General features: G+C 41.8%; 1 protein-coding gene across 1 annotated transcript in view; it reads left to right on the plus strand.

Moving 5' to 3' along the window:
* The window catches only part of LOC102474712 (progesterone-induced-blocking factor 1), a gene marked incomplete at its 5' end in the record, with an annotated part of 214,777 nt that overhangs the window by 190,857 nt on the left and 7,897 nt on the right, over window positions 1–16,023 (plus strand). The window contains 1 exon segment of the mRNA XM_006139821.3: window positions 7,094–7,267. Coding sequence (XP_006139883.2) covers window positions 7,094–7,267 — 174 coding nt within the window.

Here is a 16,023-nt window from a genome sequence, read left to right on the forward strand (position 1 = left end):
TCTCTCTCTGTCTCTCTCTCTTTCTCTCTGGTCAAATTAAAATGATTGAACGAATAAATAAAAAATAATTCTTTAAAAAAAATAACTGTGCATCAGTCTTAAAAAGCAGTCATTACAGGGACCAGCAGATGGTGTAATGGTTACGTTGCTGGACGCCCATGGAGTTGACCACGGTTTGAGTCCTGGACCTGGCAGCTTAAATCCACACCAGGCACATGGGCATGCATGCCCAAAATCCCGAGAGGAGACTGGAGAAGGGGCTGCAGCATGGCCATCCCCACTGAAGGGTGATTTCTCTCTTTCTATCTCTATCTCTTTCTGTCTATCTGGTGAGCACAAGCACCCTATAGCAAAAATCTCTCTTATAAAGGAAAAAAAAAATGTCAGCACAAAATTGATCCCAACAAACTGCATAGTTAGGAAACTAGACAGCCCTAGGCAGCAGTCCTCACCGTTTTAGGCACCAGCGACCGGTATCACAGAAGGCAGCTTCTCCGTGGACAGGGGTGAGAGGAATGGTTTCAGGATGATTCAAGCACATTGTATTTGTTGTGTACTTTATTTCTATTCCTATTGCATTGTACTATACAGTGAAATAATATACAACAACAGGGTTCACAGGGCTGTGAGAATCTGATGCTGCCACTGATCTGCAGGAGGTGGAGCGCAGGTGTTAATGGAAGTGATGAGGAGCAGATGTAAACACACATAAGGCTTCTGTGCTTGCTTGCTCACCTCCTGCTGTGTGGCCCAGTTCCTAGTGGGCCACAAACAGTACTAGTCTATGACCCAGAGGTTAGGGACCCGTCCTAGGCATTAAGAAAAAAAAAAGGCATATATTTCCATCCATGAGAAAGGAAAAGGAAGAAATTGTGAGAAGAGGAAGAAAAAATATGTGAGAAAGTTTAAATCTCGATAGGGACCTGAACAAGTACCACGATTTTCAGCAATCATTGCAGTCAAGGAGAAGAATCCAGTTGAACATAATACTTGCACCATTTTTCCTTGAACACCATAGATTCCTTTTTAGTGTCTAATTAGTCACAGGTGTTTTTTTGGTTTTTTTGGGTTTTTTTAGAGGTTTTTGCTATAGCCGCTTGCCAGAAAGACAGATAGAGACAGAGAGACATAAAGCGAGAAATCACCCCCCAGGGGGGATGGACATGCCGCAATCCCTTCTCCTCCATTCTCCTCTCGTGATCCTGGGCACACATGCACACACACCCGGCATGAGTTTAAGCCGCCGGGTCCAGGACTCGAACTGCGGTCAACTACATGGGAGTCCAGCGACATAGCCATTATGCTAACTGCTGGTCCCGTCACAGGTTTCTCTCTTGTATCTAATCACACTCTCTGCTCCACAGTAAACCATATTTACAGTCATTAGACAGTCAACACTAAAAATGAGTCTACAGACCTATCAGAATAGGACACTTCTTATAGAAGAGAAAAACAGAATCAAAGGATGGATAAATGAAATGTAAAACTCAAGCCCAAACAATAAGAGCAGAATCGTAAATAGGAGGTGGAACCAGCAACCAGGAGCTGAGCAAAGGGAGAGGGTAAATGACAAAGTTCTGCCCTGGGAATGATCACATTGCAGTCTCTTCTCCATTTCTCCCTTGGGATTGTAGGCACACATACGCATACACCTGGCTTGTTTCTCAAGCCTCTGGATACAGGACTGGAACCACACACTCAGCCATGTGCGATTCAGCCACCTTAACTACACCGTGGCTGTCCCAACAAATCTGTTTTCTAACTCTTGCACTTTATATTGGTTTGCTGTTTGTGAATTGGGGTCTTGTGAATTGGGATCATTTCATTGTAGCAGTAAAGGCAATTAGAGCAGGACAGTTTATCCCAAAAATGTTGATGAAAAATATACTAAAATACTTTCATGGCTAGGAACACTCAACATCATAAAGAAGTTCATTTGTCCACATTTTGTTCAATCCCCCCCCATCTATAATTATGTAGTCGGAAAAATACTATAATCATTGTCCCATGGATACGTGAATAGGCAGACCATTGGAAGAGAGTTTAAAGTTCAGAGATAAATTGTATACTAAAGGAAGTTTAGCATTAATGTATGATAAAGATAGCATCCATGGGGGGAAATTATATCCTCGGTGCATCGTATTATTGTTGGATAGCCATATTGAGGGTGGAAGATGTTGGGTCTTTCACCATAAGCCAGGATAAACTTAAAGCATATCAAAGCCCTTAAAGTTTAAAAAAGAAAAGAAAAGAAAAAAAAACATAAAAGTAACAAAAGGAAATGGTAGGATGAAAACATGGAGGGCTAGCCAGTGATGTGGTTAAGACAGCTGGATCCCACATAGCTGACTATGCAGTTGATTCCTGGACCTGGTGACTTGAAAAACAGTCCAGGTGGGGCCGGCAGGTAACACAGTGGTTAAGGCACTGGACTTCCACATGGCTGACCACAGTTCAAGTCCTGGACCTGGTGGTTTGAAAATCATGCCAAGTGCATGTGTGTGTGTGTGTGTGTGTGTGTGTGTGTGTGTGTATCCAAAATTCTGAGAGGAGAATGGGAGAGAAGGGTTTGCAGCATAGCCATGCCCCCTTAGGGAATGATTTCTCAGTTTCCCTCTTTTCTGTTTGTCTGTCTCTCCAGTGGGTACACATACCCTATGTCAAAAACGTTAAAAAATAAAAAGAAAAACAGTCCAGGTGCTTGTGCACTTCTCTCCTGAGAGGACCATGGAAGAGGAGTTTTGGCATAGTCATCCCCAGGGGGAGTACTTTATCACTCCCAAATCCTCCCCCCAAGTCTCTCCAGGAAGCCCTACACCAAACTAAAAAGAAAGAAAGAAAGAGAGAGAGAGAAAGGAAGGAAGGGAGGCCATAAAAGAAAATATTGACAAAGTACCCCACAATCTTAATAGGAAAAAATAGGGGGGGGAGGGGTTTAAATAAAGGCAAGTAAAAAATAAATAACTAGAAAAACATGTCTCTGGGAACCAGCAGTTAGCATAATGGCTATGTCACTGGACTCCCACATAGTCGACCGCGGTTCACATCCTGAACCCCGTGGCTTAAAACTCACGCCAGGCGCATGTGCGTGCGTGCCCAAGATCCAGAGAGGAGAATGGAGGAGAAGGGATTGCAGCGTGACCATCACCCCTGGGGGGTGATTTCTCACTTTCTGTCTCTATGTCTGTCTGTCTGGCGAGCGCACGCGCCCTATAGCGAAAATCTCTCCAAAAAAAAAAAAGAAAAAGAAAAAGAAAAACATGTCTCATATTATAAAGAAGAAGCTAGGGCCAGCAAGTGGCATAGTAGTTAAGGCAATTGGATTCTTACATGGCTGATCACAGTTCAAGTACGAGACCCGGTGGCTTGAAAATCAAAACAGGCGCGGGATCAGCATTTAGCGTAATGGCAATCTCGCTGGACTTCCACGTAGTTGACCACGGTTCACGTCCCGGACCCGGTGGCTTAAAACTTACGCCGGGCACGTGTGCGTGCGTGTCCAAGATCCCGAGAGGAGAACGGAGGAGAAGGGATTGCTGCATTACCATCCCCCCTGGGGGGTGATTTCTCACTTTCTGTCTCTCTGTCTGTCTGGTGAGTGCATGCGCCCTATAGCAAAAAACTCTAAAGAAAAAAAAAAAATCACAACAGACGCACGTGTATGCTTGCCCAAAATCCTGAGAGGAGAATGAAGGGACTGCGATGTGGCCATCCCCCCTCCCCCACCCCAAGAGATGATTTCTCACTTTCCTTCTCTCTTTCTCTCTTCTCTCCAGCAAGCGCACAAATCCTATGGCAAAAACCTAAAATACTAATTAATTAATTAAGAAAAATATATTAAAAAGAGAGGATCAGCAAGTGGCATAATGGTTACATCACTGGACTCCCACATAGTTGACCATGGTTTGAGTCTGAGACCCAGCTATTTAAACTCACGCCAGGCCACATGTGTGTGCGTGCTCAAGATCCCAAGAGGAGAATGGAGTAGAAGGGATTGCTGCATGGCCATCCCCTCTTGGGGGTGATTTCTTGCTTTCTATCTTTCTGTCTCTCTCTCTCTGGTGAGCGCACATGCCCTATAGCAAAAATCTCTCTTTTAAAAAAAAAGAAAGAAAAGTTAAAAAAGAAAAAGAAAGAAAGGAAAACTCACTCCAGGTACATGTGCATGCATGCCCAAAATCCTGACAGGAGAATGGGGTAGACAGGATTGCGGCATGGCTATCTCCCCTGAAGGGTGATTTTTCACTTTCCCTCTCTCTGGTGAGTGCACACACCCTCTGGAAAATAAATAAAGAGAGAAGAAAAGAAAAAAAGAAAGAAAAACACAAGGAACTAATTTCCTAACATATAATTCCTTGAAATGTCTAAGAAAATGACCACTCACTCAGTAGAAAAATGGGGCCGAAGATAGCAACAGAAAAGGAAATACCCTTAAATATATGAAAAGCTGCTCTACCTCAAAATAGAAGAAATGTAAAGTAAGCAAACACTTAATCAAACTGGCAAAATTCCAAAAAGGTAACACAAATATATATTTTATCAATTTGGAGACTGAAACTCACTGAACCAGAATAGGCTGGTTTACACAATATCCTTAAGAATGGAAGTGTCTTTGATTTCTAGCTTAATAGTAAAATAATATCACTATGTATGCTGAACTCTATGCTTGGTATATAATGGTATTATTATACTATTTGATGTGAAAGTGGGATTTTCTTTGTTTGAATTTACTATTAAAATAAAAGGTATCATCATATAAGCTAGACATAATAAAACTGAAAAATGTATTTCCAAGTGTTATTTTGGGTGTCAGGCACTGACACAGTATTAACACCACTGTACCCATGTGTACGGGAAGGTCCTGGAGTAATGTCCTGAGGCCTCCCTGTGCCCACTGGGCCAGCGCTGGTGCCTGTCATCTGGGCTGGCTGAAGGCTGGGGGAGAGCAGTGTGAAGACACTGTCAGGGGAGCCTGTCTATCTCTTTCTCTCTGTCTCCCATGGGAGACATAAATAAATAGACTTTGAAAAAAAATGTTATTTGGATATCCACTGTAACTGTAGTAGGAATTTTACAGAATTTTGTCACTTTAAAGTGTTCTTTATCTGGATTTAGGAACTTGTATTCATGTTTTTTATACTGTCCGATGAACAGAAGTTGTACTGTGACATGCTGTGGTGATTGGGGCGATTCTAGTCTGGACAAGGCAAAAACATGAATTTTGCTTCTCTTCTGATCTGACCCACATCAGGGATGATCTGTTTCCTGTAACTGTTACTACACCAGCAACAGAGGGAAGCCAAAAGAAAAACTATGGCTTGCTCTAGGGCATTTGCAGACCAAATCCCCTGCCTACCACACTCTTAACTTGTTCCTTTTCTCTCTCCTTATCATTCCTGCCCCTCTCCCCCTCCCCTCCTCCAGCAAGTATGAGAGATTACCTTGCTTTTCTTTATTCATCTGTAAAATAGTGGTAGGTTGTGTTGGAGGTGATATTTTCCTATTATTTTATCTTTATACCAATACATTAAAGTTATTGCTGGTAACTTTTTTTTGTTCTTTCAGACAAAAAAAATACACACACACACACATATATGTGTGTGTGTATATATATATATATATATATATTTATGTATGTGTGTGTATATATATATATCTTTTGATAGTCTGGGAGACTGTCATCGCCCGTTTCCCTTCTACTTATTTTGGTAAGTAGAACAGGAGCTGAATCTACTGTAACACCAGTGTTTAACATTAAGTCAGTGATTAAATACTCCATTTTAGGGGATGGCACAAATGAAATAATGTAATTTCGAAAGCAAAGAGAGCCCCTGGAAGGCCCATAGAAGATCCAAGTAATAGGATATCCAGTGTCTGGAGGGATACACATTCTCACATGTGTTAATTGGCCAGGACAGCCTCAATACTGCAGAAACAAGAAAGGATTCTGGCACTGTTTCTTCCACCTCCTATCCTGGCCCTAAAATCTGTTAAGGCAATGTGGCTTAAACTCAGCAGCTCTGTTTTAAAATACCCACTCAAGCTCGATGGTTCTAAATAGAAATAATGACAGCCAGCAAAGAAGGGCCTGTAGAAACTTGCTCTGACACAGAGCTGATGTCTGTAAACAGATTAGTAGATGGGAGCAGAGCCTGTCTTTCGATCACCATAACTTTTGTGTCTCAGCATGAAGATGAGTAAAATAATAGGGAAATATTACCTGTTACAGCCTACCACTGTTGTGCCGATAGATAAGGTAACAGAGAGTTTAGACTGTCATCTCTTCATGTAGTTGTGCCTGATGAATCAGTTTAGTAATTAATCACAAATACTCGCTAATTAGTGTTAGATGTTAAAGATTTGTCTATGGAAAAAAGTAATAGACAAAATAGACAAGGAAGAAGGAATGGGTAAAAATTTTGGTCTGAATTCTGCAAAAAAATATTCAGCACGATTAATTCTTATTCAAAAAGCAACTTAAGGGAACTCCACTCATCACTTGTGAAAGGACATGGGGATACAATGGCTATTGTTTGAATTGATTAGTAACCAAGAAAAAAGACTTTGGTTCTTTTTCTCTACCATTGTCATATCAGACTTAAAAGAAATGGGAGAGTTTAAGGGGAGAAGAAGAAAGGTTAGTTGCCTAAATAATCCACTCAACAGAAGTGTAAGAAAACTATACTGTGAAGTAGCCATGCCAGTGGTTCCCAAATGTGTCTGTTCATTAGAATCACTTGGGCTCATTAAAATATGCAAAGTCCAGGTCTTCGTCTACACCAATGACTTCAAATCTGCGGCCTTTTTGAAGTTCCACACATGACTCCAATGTGCAGAATAATGTGGGAACCACTAGAGTACAGAATGTGGTATTTATCAGTTATCATGCTAAACGTATTAATCATTACAAAATTTGTGTGCAGTTATTGTACATTAATATGTTGTTATTTTTACAGCTTTCCTCATTTATATAGAATAGTGCCTTCAAATGTTTCTTCTACTGAAAGAAAAATGAATATTTTAGCATCAATCATTATTAGTCTGCTAACTAAAATTACACTTACCATATTCTTTTATTTTCATATATCAACAGGAACTGGCAACGATGAAACAGATTCTCATTAATATGCGTAGTAAACATTCTGAGAACAGCTTACTTCTTACGAAAATGGAATCAAAAAATGTGACAGAAAATCAGAAATCAAAGACTTTGAATGTGCCTAAAGAGCCTGAAGACAACATATTTATCCCCAAACCAACACTCTTTGTAAGTATAATTTTTAAAACTTAGAAAGTTAATATCTCGGTACCAGCAGTTGGCATAATAGTCTATGTTGCTGGACTCCCATGTAGTCGACCACAGTTTGAGTCCCAAACCCCATGGCTTAAACTCACGCCAGGTGCTTGCACGTGCATGCCCAAGATCCTGAGAGGAGAATGGAGGAGAAGGGATTACAGCGTGGCCATCCTCCCTGGGGGGCGATTTCTCACTTTCTGTCTCTGTATCCCTCTCTCTGTCTTTCTGGCAAGCACACGCGCCCTATAGCAAAAGCCTCTCCAAAAAAAAAAAAAGTTAATATCTCTTATTTTCATTCATTGTATTTTATTTAAATTTGCTTCTCTCAGTCATATTGGTATTAAATTAGTTGTAATATTTTTACAAAAGAACCTTGAAAGATTTCTATTAATTCCTTTTCCAAATGTGTATATTATATAGCTTATAGATGATAGTTGGGTTTTATATTTCTAGTTAACTTTTGGATTTGCTTAGTAATTAACCTAAATCTAGCACATACCCCACTCCCCAACAAACTCCAAGGGTAGGTTCGTGAAAATTAGAAAATTATCTTTATAATGTTTTAATTTACATGAGAGTGAAAATAACACTTGCTTTTTTCTTATTTATAAAATAGTATATTTTGCTCTAAGAGTGGCAAATAAAATGTAAAGCCAACCATATTAACATGAACTAAAACACATTATTAGGTAGAATTGTATGTACACAGAAGTTGGTCAAAGACAAAGAAACACGAAAATTCGTGATTAAAAGTAGGGAAAATAAGGACATACTGAAATGATGTATTTTAATAAATAATAAGAATGGGCAACAGAATCAAAATAGGGCTAACCTTATTAAATATTTCCTTTTCTGCAAAATGGTTTCTCAAGCATGCTTACATTTCTCAGAAGAAACACTCAAAATCAGAAAAATTTTCTCTGCAGTATTGATTCAAAGAGTCCTCATGTTTTTTAATTTTTTTAAACTCCCTAGATCACTGTAACTATTGATCAAGTATAGTAAACCATTTATATATATATATATATACACACACACATATACATACATACATACAGATAATGACATTTAAGATCAGTGAGATCAGAGAGATTTCTTAGTGGTTATATAATTCAGCCTTTAAAAAAAAAGATGACTGAACGTTGCAATCTAGATCAAATAAGGGATGGTTTTTGTAAGGATACATGTCATGGCTTTATTGGAGACTAAACTGACAGGGCGGAGAAAACAGCCTGTACCCAAGGCAGCTCTAGGGGGCGTGGTGGCGCCTGCCCATGCCAAGGCAGCTCTAGGGATTTCAGCAGCTGGGTCCATGGCTGGTACATCAGGTTCTCTTTATTTCTCTCCTAGTTTCTGCCTACTCGTAGTTCCACTTCCTCATTTCCTTGCTCAAAGCCTTTTGTCTTGCGAAGGGTTTCTGTGCATCCTTTCTTCATCTACTCTCCTAAAACTAGTTCTTGGGACAAGCAGATGGCATAATAGTTATGTTGCTGGACTCCCATGTAGTCAATTGCAGCTCAAGTCCTGGACCCAGCAGCTTAAACTCACACCGGGTATGTGTGTGTGTGTGTCCAAAATCCTGAAAGGAGAATGGATTGCAGCATGGCCATCCCCCATGGGTGATTTCTTGCTTTTTGTCTCTCTGTCTCTTTCTGTCTCTCTGGCAAGTACGCACACCCTAGAGCAAAAATCTCTCCTAAAAAACCAACTAGTTTTCTCTGTGTTTCTCCACCTAAGAATCTAATTGGCACAGCTCTTCATCCTCGCGTGATCCCCTGTTGTAGCAGGACTTGCTGAGGTTATTAGCCCACCTACAGAAAGCCTTCCGTACGTACTGGCGAACAGGGAGCCTATGGTGCCTACCTAGGGCTGTGTATTCAAAAACTCTGGCTAGGCAAGTTGTCCTCAGAAAGTGAGCTTGAAATATGGGAGGCACTATGCTATGTCTTTTATAGTATCATCTGCCACAGGAGGGTAGACCTGCTGTACAGACAGACATCAGTGGGAAAATAGGGTCAGATGAAAATCACCACAGTACAACCAAATACTTAACAGCCTCTTCTCTCTCATCTGCTTTTCTGATCTCATGGTGTTCAAGCTAGGAGCTGTTCCTTCTGACATTGACCTCCAACATTTCTGTTGTTAGCTTGATAACCCGATTGTGATTTGCTGAAATCTTGACCATAACTAGCACATGAGTAACAAACAGTACGTTCCCCCAGTACCGCAAGGTAAGGTTATGCAGTGAGGATAAAACTGAAAAGAGTCCATAGATAAAGTATTCATTGAGTAGCTGTTTTTAATTTTCTTTTTGCTTATCAGTATTTTGTTTATTTAACAATACAGAATGAAATTGTTTTTTTTTTTTTTTTCAAAAGAGGTCTGAGTTCAGTGATGTCCTTGTGAAAACTGGGAGATAATACTGTAAGCCAGTCAAATGAAGACTGCGTACTCGTGCGGAATTAGTTGTGCGTACTAGTGCAGAATCTGTCACCTGACTGGGTGACTGGGCAAGGCACTTCAACACTCTCAGGCCCGTTCTTATCTATAAAATTAGGAGGGAGATTATGTGAAATGAATTCTGACCTCCTCTTATTCTAACATGCTAGGATTCTCTTCAGACATAGTTTTTAGTTGTTCATCTGACTATTTTTGATTTTTCCATTGCAGTAGTTTTCTTACATTTTTCTCTGAACTTATTAACGAGGAATGTATGATGCTAATATCTGCAATAAGATATGATCATTTTATAATTTCATAGTTTTAGAGCTAAAATAAAAACTTTCCTAATTTACTTCTAGAGCTTTTGACTGAAATGACCTGTTGTTGGTATTTTTCCCTGACAGTAAGTTCAGTGCAGCGGCGATGCAGCACATGTATCTGTTCACTGAAAACATGAGGAATGTGCTCGCAGAACTGCTGTTACCTGGGCAGCGAGGTGGGAACAGAGCTGTGATGGAGAGGGGGGGGAGAAAGAAGAGCTGGACTCTTTTTCTAAGCTTTTTATATTTATACAAATATTCTGCCGTGGACATGTGATATTTATATATGAAGGCAACCCCAAAATGTGCATTTTCTAGAAAAACTCCGGCCATTTTTGAAACCACACAGGTGGCAGGGTTGTCATTCAAGCATTTCATGCACCAACAAAGACCAGGTTAAACCACAGAATGTAAGAGCCTTAAGGGCAGAAGCTGTATTCCTATTGTCTTACACAGCATGTGAACAAAGCAGATCCTTGGTAAATGTTTGCTAAGGGAAGAAAAAAAAGCAGTTATTTTCCTCTCCGATTGGGTTATCTTCTTAGCTGTTAAAACACTGAGCTGGGGAACTTTAAGGTTACACTAAACTGCAGGGAGAGTGAAAGCAGCCCCTCCCGAGACTATTGTCACTATTGTGGCCATTTCAGTCTTTCATTCAGTAACAGCCAGCCCCCCTTACCACTGATTATCCATCTTCTCAAGATAGCTGTTAGCTATGCTAGCTTTTTTTTCCTAAACTCACATATCTCCCTCCTAAAACGCCCAGAGCTACTCTACTCCTCTTTAGAACAACTTTGATTATTTTTGTCCCTCCTCAGCAGTAGGGACTATTTTTGCTACTTTTTTCCTTTTATCCTATCCCAAAATACCATTTATACTAGGATTCAAATCATTGTCGCTATTTCCCCGACACCTTCTTAAAACTGCAGACACTGGCAGTGATGCTTGTAACGTTCTAAGTAGATCATAAGCATTAAAACAGAAAAGTGGGAACAGCAAATGGCATAATGGTTACATCGCTGGACTCCCATGTAATTGACCGTAGTTTGGGTCCTCGACCGGCAACTTAAAACTCACGCCAAGTGCATGGTGCGTGCATGCCCAAGATCCTGAGAGGAGAATGGAGGAGAAGAGATAGTGGCATGGCCAACACCCAAGGGGGTGATTTCTGTCTCTTACCTCTCCAGCAAGAGCACATGCCCTATAGCAAAAATCTCTTTAAAAAAAAAAAAAAAAGGCAGGAAAGAAGGCTGGCCCTTTAGCCTAGTGGTTAAGTGAGCTCAATCTTACATGGCCAGTGCTGAGCATACATACATGCATGCCCCAAATCCCAACTCAATAGGGAAATGGGGTAAAAGGGATTACAGCCTGACCACACCCTGTTGAGTGGTACTTTTTCATCATCTTCTCACTCTTCCTTTCTCTGTCTCCCTGTCTCTCTCTGGCATGCACCAACTCTCTCTCTCAATCTCTCTCTCTCTCTCTCTCTCTCACACACACACACACACACACACACACAGAAAAGAGCCTTAGGCTCCAAATAGAGTAGTGATCATAATAAGAATATGCAGTACAGTATGTAGTATATGAAATGCCTGAATTAATGGTGAGTTTATGATGGAGTTCAGGACTTGCCTTGTATTGGTTAACTCACTGACTAGTATTTGTTGGATGGGTAAATTAAGAGTATGTAATTTGTACATTTGGTTATGTAAACGTGGTTTTCTAAAAGTGCTTTAGAAGACTACATCTGGAAGAAAATAAGTATACAATACATATCATTCAATCCAACAAGTGTGTATTGACTATATGCAAAAACCTGTATTAGATATCATAGAATATCTGGTCATTAAAACTAGGCCAGCAGGTAGTATGGTGGTTAAGGCACCAGATCCTACATAGCTAACTGCACAGTTCAAGTCCTGGATATGGCAGCTCGAAAAACACAGCAGTTGTGTGTGCGTGAGTGCCCAAAACCCCAAGAGAAGAATGGAAAAAGGGATTGCAGGGGCTCACTTTGCTGCTCTCTGTCTCAGTCTGTGTCTCTCTTCTGTGATTACACATGCCTTATGGCAAAAGGACTCCCCTGGGGAGTGCTCCTCACTTTTCTTCTCTATCTCTCTCTCCATCAAGTCATATGCCCTGTGGCAAATCTTTTTTTTTTTTTTTGGAGAGATTTTCACTGTAGGGCGCGTGCGCTCGCCAGACAGACAGAGAGAGACATAGAGACAGAAAGCGAGAAATCACGCCCCAGGGGGGATGGTCACGCCGCAATCCCTTCTCCTCCATTCTCCTCTCGGGATCTTGGGCAGGCACGCACACGCGCCCGGCGTGAGTTTTAAGCCACCGGGTCCGGGACACAAACCGCGGTTGACTACGTGGGAGTCCAGCGACATAGCCATTACGCTAACTGCTGGTTCCCGACCCTGTGGCAAATCTTAAAAAATAAATAAACAAAATAAAACAGCTGTTGGTCCTGCCCCATTGCCTACTGGTTAAGGGAGTCAGATCCCAAATGGCTGATCACAGTTCACATCCCAGCCCCACCAGCTTGAAAAACACACCAGGTGCATGTGCCCAAATCCCTACAAGATAAAGCAATGGAGACAGGATTATGCCATGAACACACCCCGTGGGGAGGGGTGGGGGGTGCTTTCTTCCCTCTTTCTATCTTTGTATCTGTCTGGCAAGCACACATGCTCTCTGACAAAGAAACAGAAACAGCAGATGGCATAATGGTCACATCACTGTACTCTCACATAGGCGACCACGTTTCAGATCCTGGACCCAGCGGCCTAAAACTCACACCAGGTATGTGTGTGTGCATGCATACCCAGGATCCTGAGAGGAGAATGGAGAAGGGATTGCAGCATGGCCATCCCCCCAACGGATGATTTCTCACTTTCTGTCTGTCTCTCCAGCAAGTGCATGTGCCCTATAGCAAACTTCTCTTTCTAAAAAGAAAAAGGGAAAAAAATATATATACAACTTTAAATATGCTGCTCCTCAGCCCAGGCACAGTGGCATAGTCATAGAACATCACTCTGTAGTACTGGAAGCCATACAAAGGATCAGGGTTCTTTTCCCAAGTCAACCTGTACACAGCATGCATGCCTGTGATCCTGGCTAAGAAGGCTAAGAGGAAGATTGTAATGTGAGACCCTATTGAAGGTACTTAACTCTCTCTTTCTCTTTCTTTTTCTTTCGCCCTCTCTCGTGAAAGGAAGGAAGGATAAAGGAAGGGAAGAAAAGAAAGAAGAAGGAGAAAGGGGGCAAGGGTTGAATTGAACAAAGCGATTTTACAAAAAAAAAAAATTGAAAAATGCTGCTCCTCTAGGATCAAGGATAGTAAGCAAATAATAATAGTATAAGGTAAAATTAGGTGGTCTACTTTTTTTTATTAATTGTCAGAAGTGGGACCAGCAGTTGGCATAATGACTATGTCGCCGGACTCTCATGTAGTCGACCTTGATTCGAGTCCTGGAGGTGATGGCTTAAACGCAAGCCGGGAGCGTGTGCGTGCATGCCCAGGATCCTGAGAGAAGAATGGAGGAGAAGGGATTAGAGCATGGTCATCTCCTCCCGGGTGGTGATTTCTCACTTTCTGTCTCTCTGTCTCTCTCTGTCTTTCTGGAGAGCACATGTGCCCTATAACAAAAACCTCTCCAAAAAAATAAAAATTGTCAGAGGTTACATGTGCTCACCAAAGAAAGAGAATGCACCTGCAAGGGGGCATGGTCTCTCACTACAATCTCTTTTCCTACATCTCTTTTATGTCAGGATTCTGGGCATGCAACGTGCCCACCATGTTTTGTTCAGTTGGTTTTTTAGAGAGTTTTTGCTGTTGAGTGTGTGCATTCAACAGAGAGAGAAAGAGACAGAAAGCAAGAAATCACCCCCCCAGGGCGGATGCCACATCACAATCCCTTCTACTCCATTCTCCTTGTGGGATTTTAGGCATGTACACACTCACATGCCTGGCATGAGTTTTAACCCACAGGATCAGGGACTTGAACCACAGTCTACTACGTGAGAGTCCAGCAGTGTAACCATTACTCCATCTGCTGGTCCCATGCCCAGCATGTGTTTCAAGGCACCCGGGCTGAGACCCTAACCTTGGTTAGCCATGTGGGATCTTGCGCTCAGTGCACAGTTCTTAATCTCTGTGCTACAGGACTGGTCCTGGCTAGCCTACTTTAGAGGAAATAGAGATTGCTGGGGCCAGCAGATGGCATAGTGGTTATGTCACTGAACTTCCAAATAGGTGACCACAGTTCCAGTCCTAGACCTCTAGTGGCTTGAAACTTACTCTGGGCACATGTGTGTGTGTGCCCTAGATTCCAGGAGAACAGAGGAGAAGGGATTGTGGCATGGCCATCCCCTGAGAGGTGATTTCTCACTTTGCCTCTCACTATCTCTCTCTTTCTTTCTCTCTCCAGTGAGAGGAAGCACCCTAAGACAAAACCTTTATTTATTTATTTTTTTAAATAAAGGAAATTGGGACCACCAGATCCCGTAGTGCTTATGTAACTGGACTCCCACATAGTCGACTGCAGCTTGAGTCCCGGACTCAGCAGCTTAAAACTCACACCAAGGGTGTGTGCATGCATGCCCAAAATCTCAAGAGATTAGAGGAGAAGGGATTGCAGCATGGCCATCTCCCTGGGGGTGATTTCTCACTTTCTGTCTCTGTCTTTCTGGCCAGTGCTTGTGCCCTATAGCAAAAATCTCTGTAAAATAATAAAATAAAGGAAATTTAGATTGCTATAAAAGCTCAAAGAAATGTTAAGTGCTATGACTTTGGACTCCAGGCTACCTTGTTAGAAAAGAAGTGTTTGAAATTGGCTTTGAAGAATGTATCAGTTTTTTTTCCCCAACCTTTTGTTTGATTTTACTTGAATTACTCGTTTATCTGTGGATTTTTGAGACAGAGTGTATGATTAAATCTTATATTAGGTCATCGGAAAAGTCATACTGTATTTTTCTGTTTTTCTATGCAAAAGTGTGTCGTGACTTTTCCAATGACCCAATATGTCCTACCCTCAAATATCGAGGAAAGAGGTTTTATTTTGGTTTGGTTTAAATTTGTTGTTGTTTAATTTGCCAGAGAGCGTGTGTGTTTGTTAGAGACAGACAGACAAGGGGAAGGGAAGGAAAGCAAGAAAGCACTCTATAGGGCATGGTCATACCACAATCCCTTCTCCTCTATTTTTCTCTCTTTTCATGGCTTTTGGACTCGTGCAAACACTCCCGTTGTGCTATTCAAGTCACGTGTTCAGTACTTGAACCATGCATTCAGCCTTGTGGGATCCTTAACTACCAGGCCACAAGCTAACCCAGGGAAGGAATTGTTTAGTTTTTATAGACTTTTTTAATTGGCTTATAATAGTTATATATATTTATGTGATACAGTGTAATTTTTCAGTATAAGCATGCAATATGAAATGATAAATGTGTAGGTTTTTTTTTTTAATTCATTGTCATTATATTATTTTATTTTTTTGAAGTTGACCAGAGAGAGACAAAGAAGGAAAGTGAGAAAGCAAGCTGCCAGGCCCAGGACTCAGACCATGGTCTGCCATGTGGGACTCCTGCCTCCTTAACCACCATGCCACTGCCAGCCTCAATAAATGTTTAGGGGCGTGGTGGCACCTGCCCTACGGCAAAAACCTATGGAGGCTGGAGGATTGCGGCATCGAGTCCATCTCACTCTCTCTCTCTGTCTCTCTTGGTGAGTGCACGATTGGGACCAGCAGTTAGCGTAATGGCTATGTCGCTAGACTCCCACATAGTCAACCGCGGTTTGAGTCCCGGACCCGGTGGCTTAAACTCACCCCGGGCGCATGTGCATGCGTGCCCAGGATCCCGAGAGGAGAATGGAGGAGAAGGGATTGCGGCGTGGCCATCCCCCCCGGGGGATGATTTCTCACTTTCTGTCTCTCTCTGTCTGTCTGGCGAGCGCAC

Source organism: Tupaia chinensis, unplaced genomic scaffold (assembly GCF_000334495.1).
Source record: "Tupaia chinensis unplaced genomic scaffold, TupChi_1.0 Scaffold000004_1, whole genome shotgun sequence".
Lineage (NCBI taxonomy): Eukaryota > Metazoa > Chordata > Mammalia > Scandentia > Tupaiidae > Tupaia > Tupaia belangeri.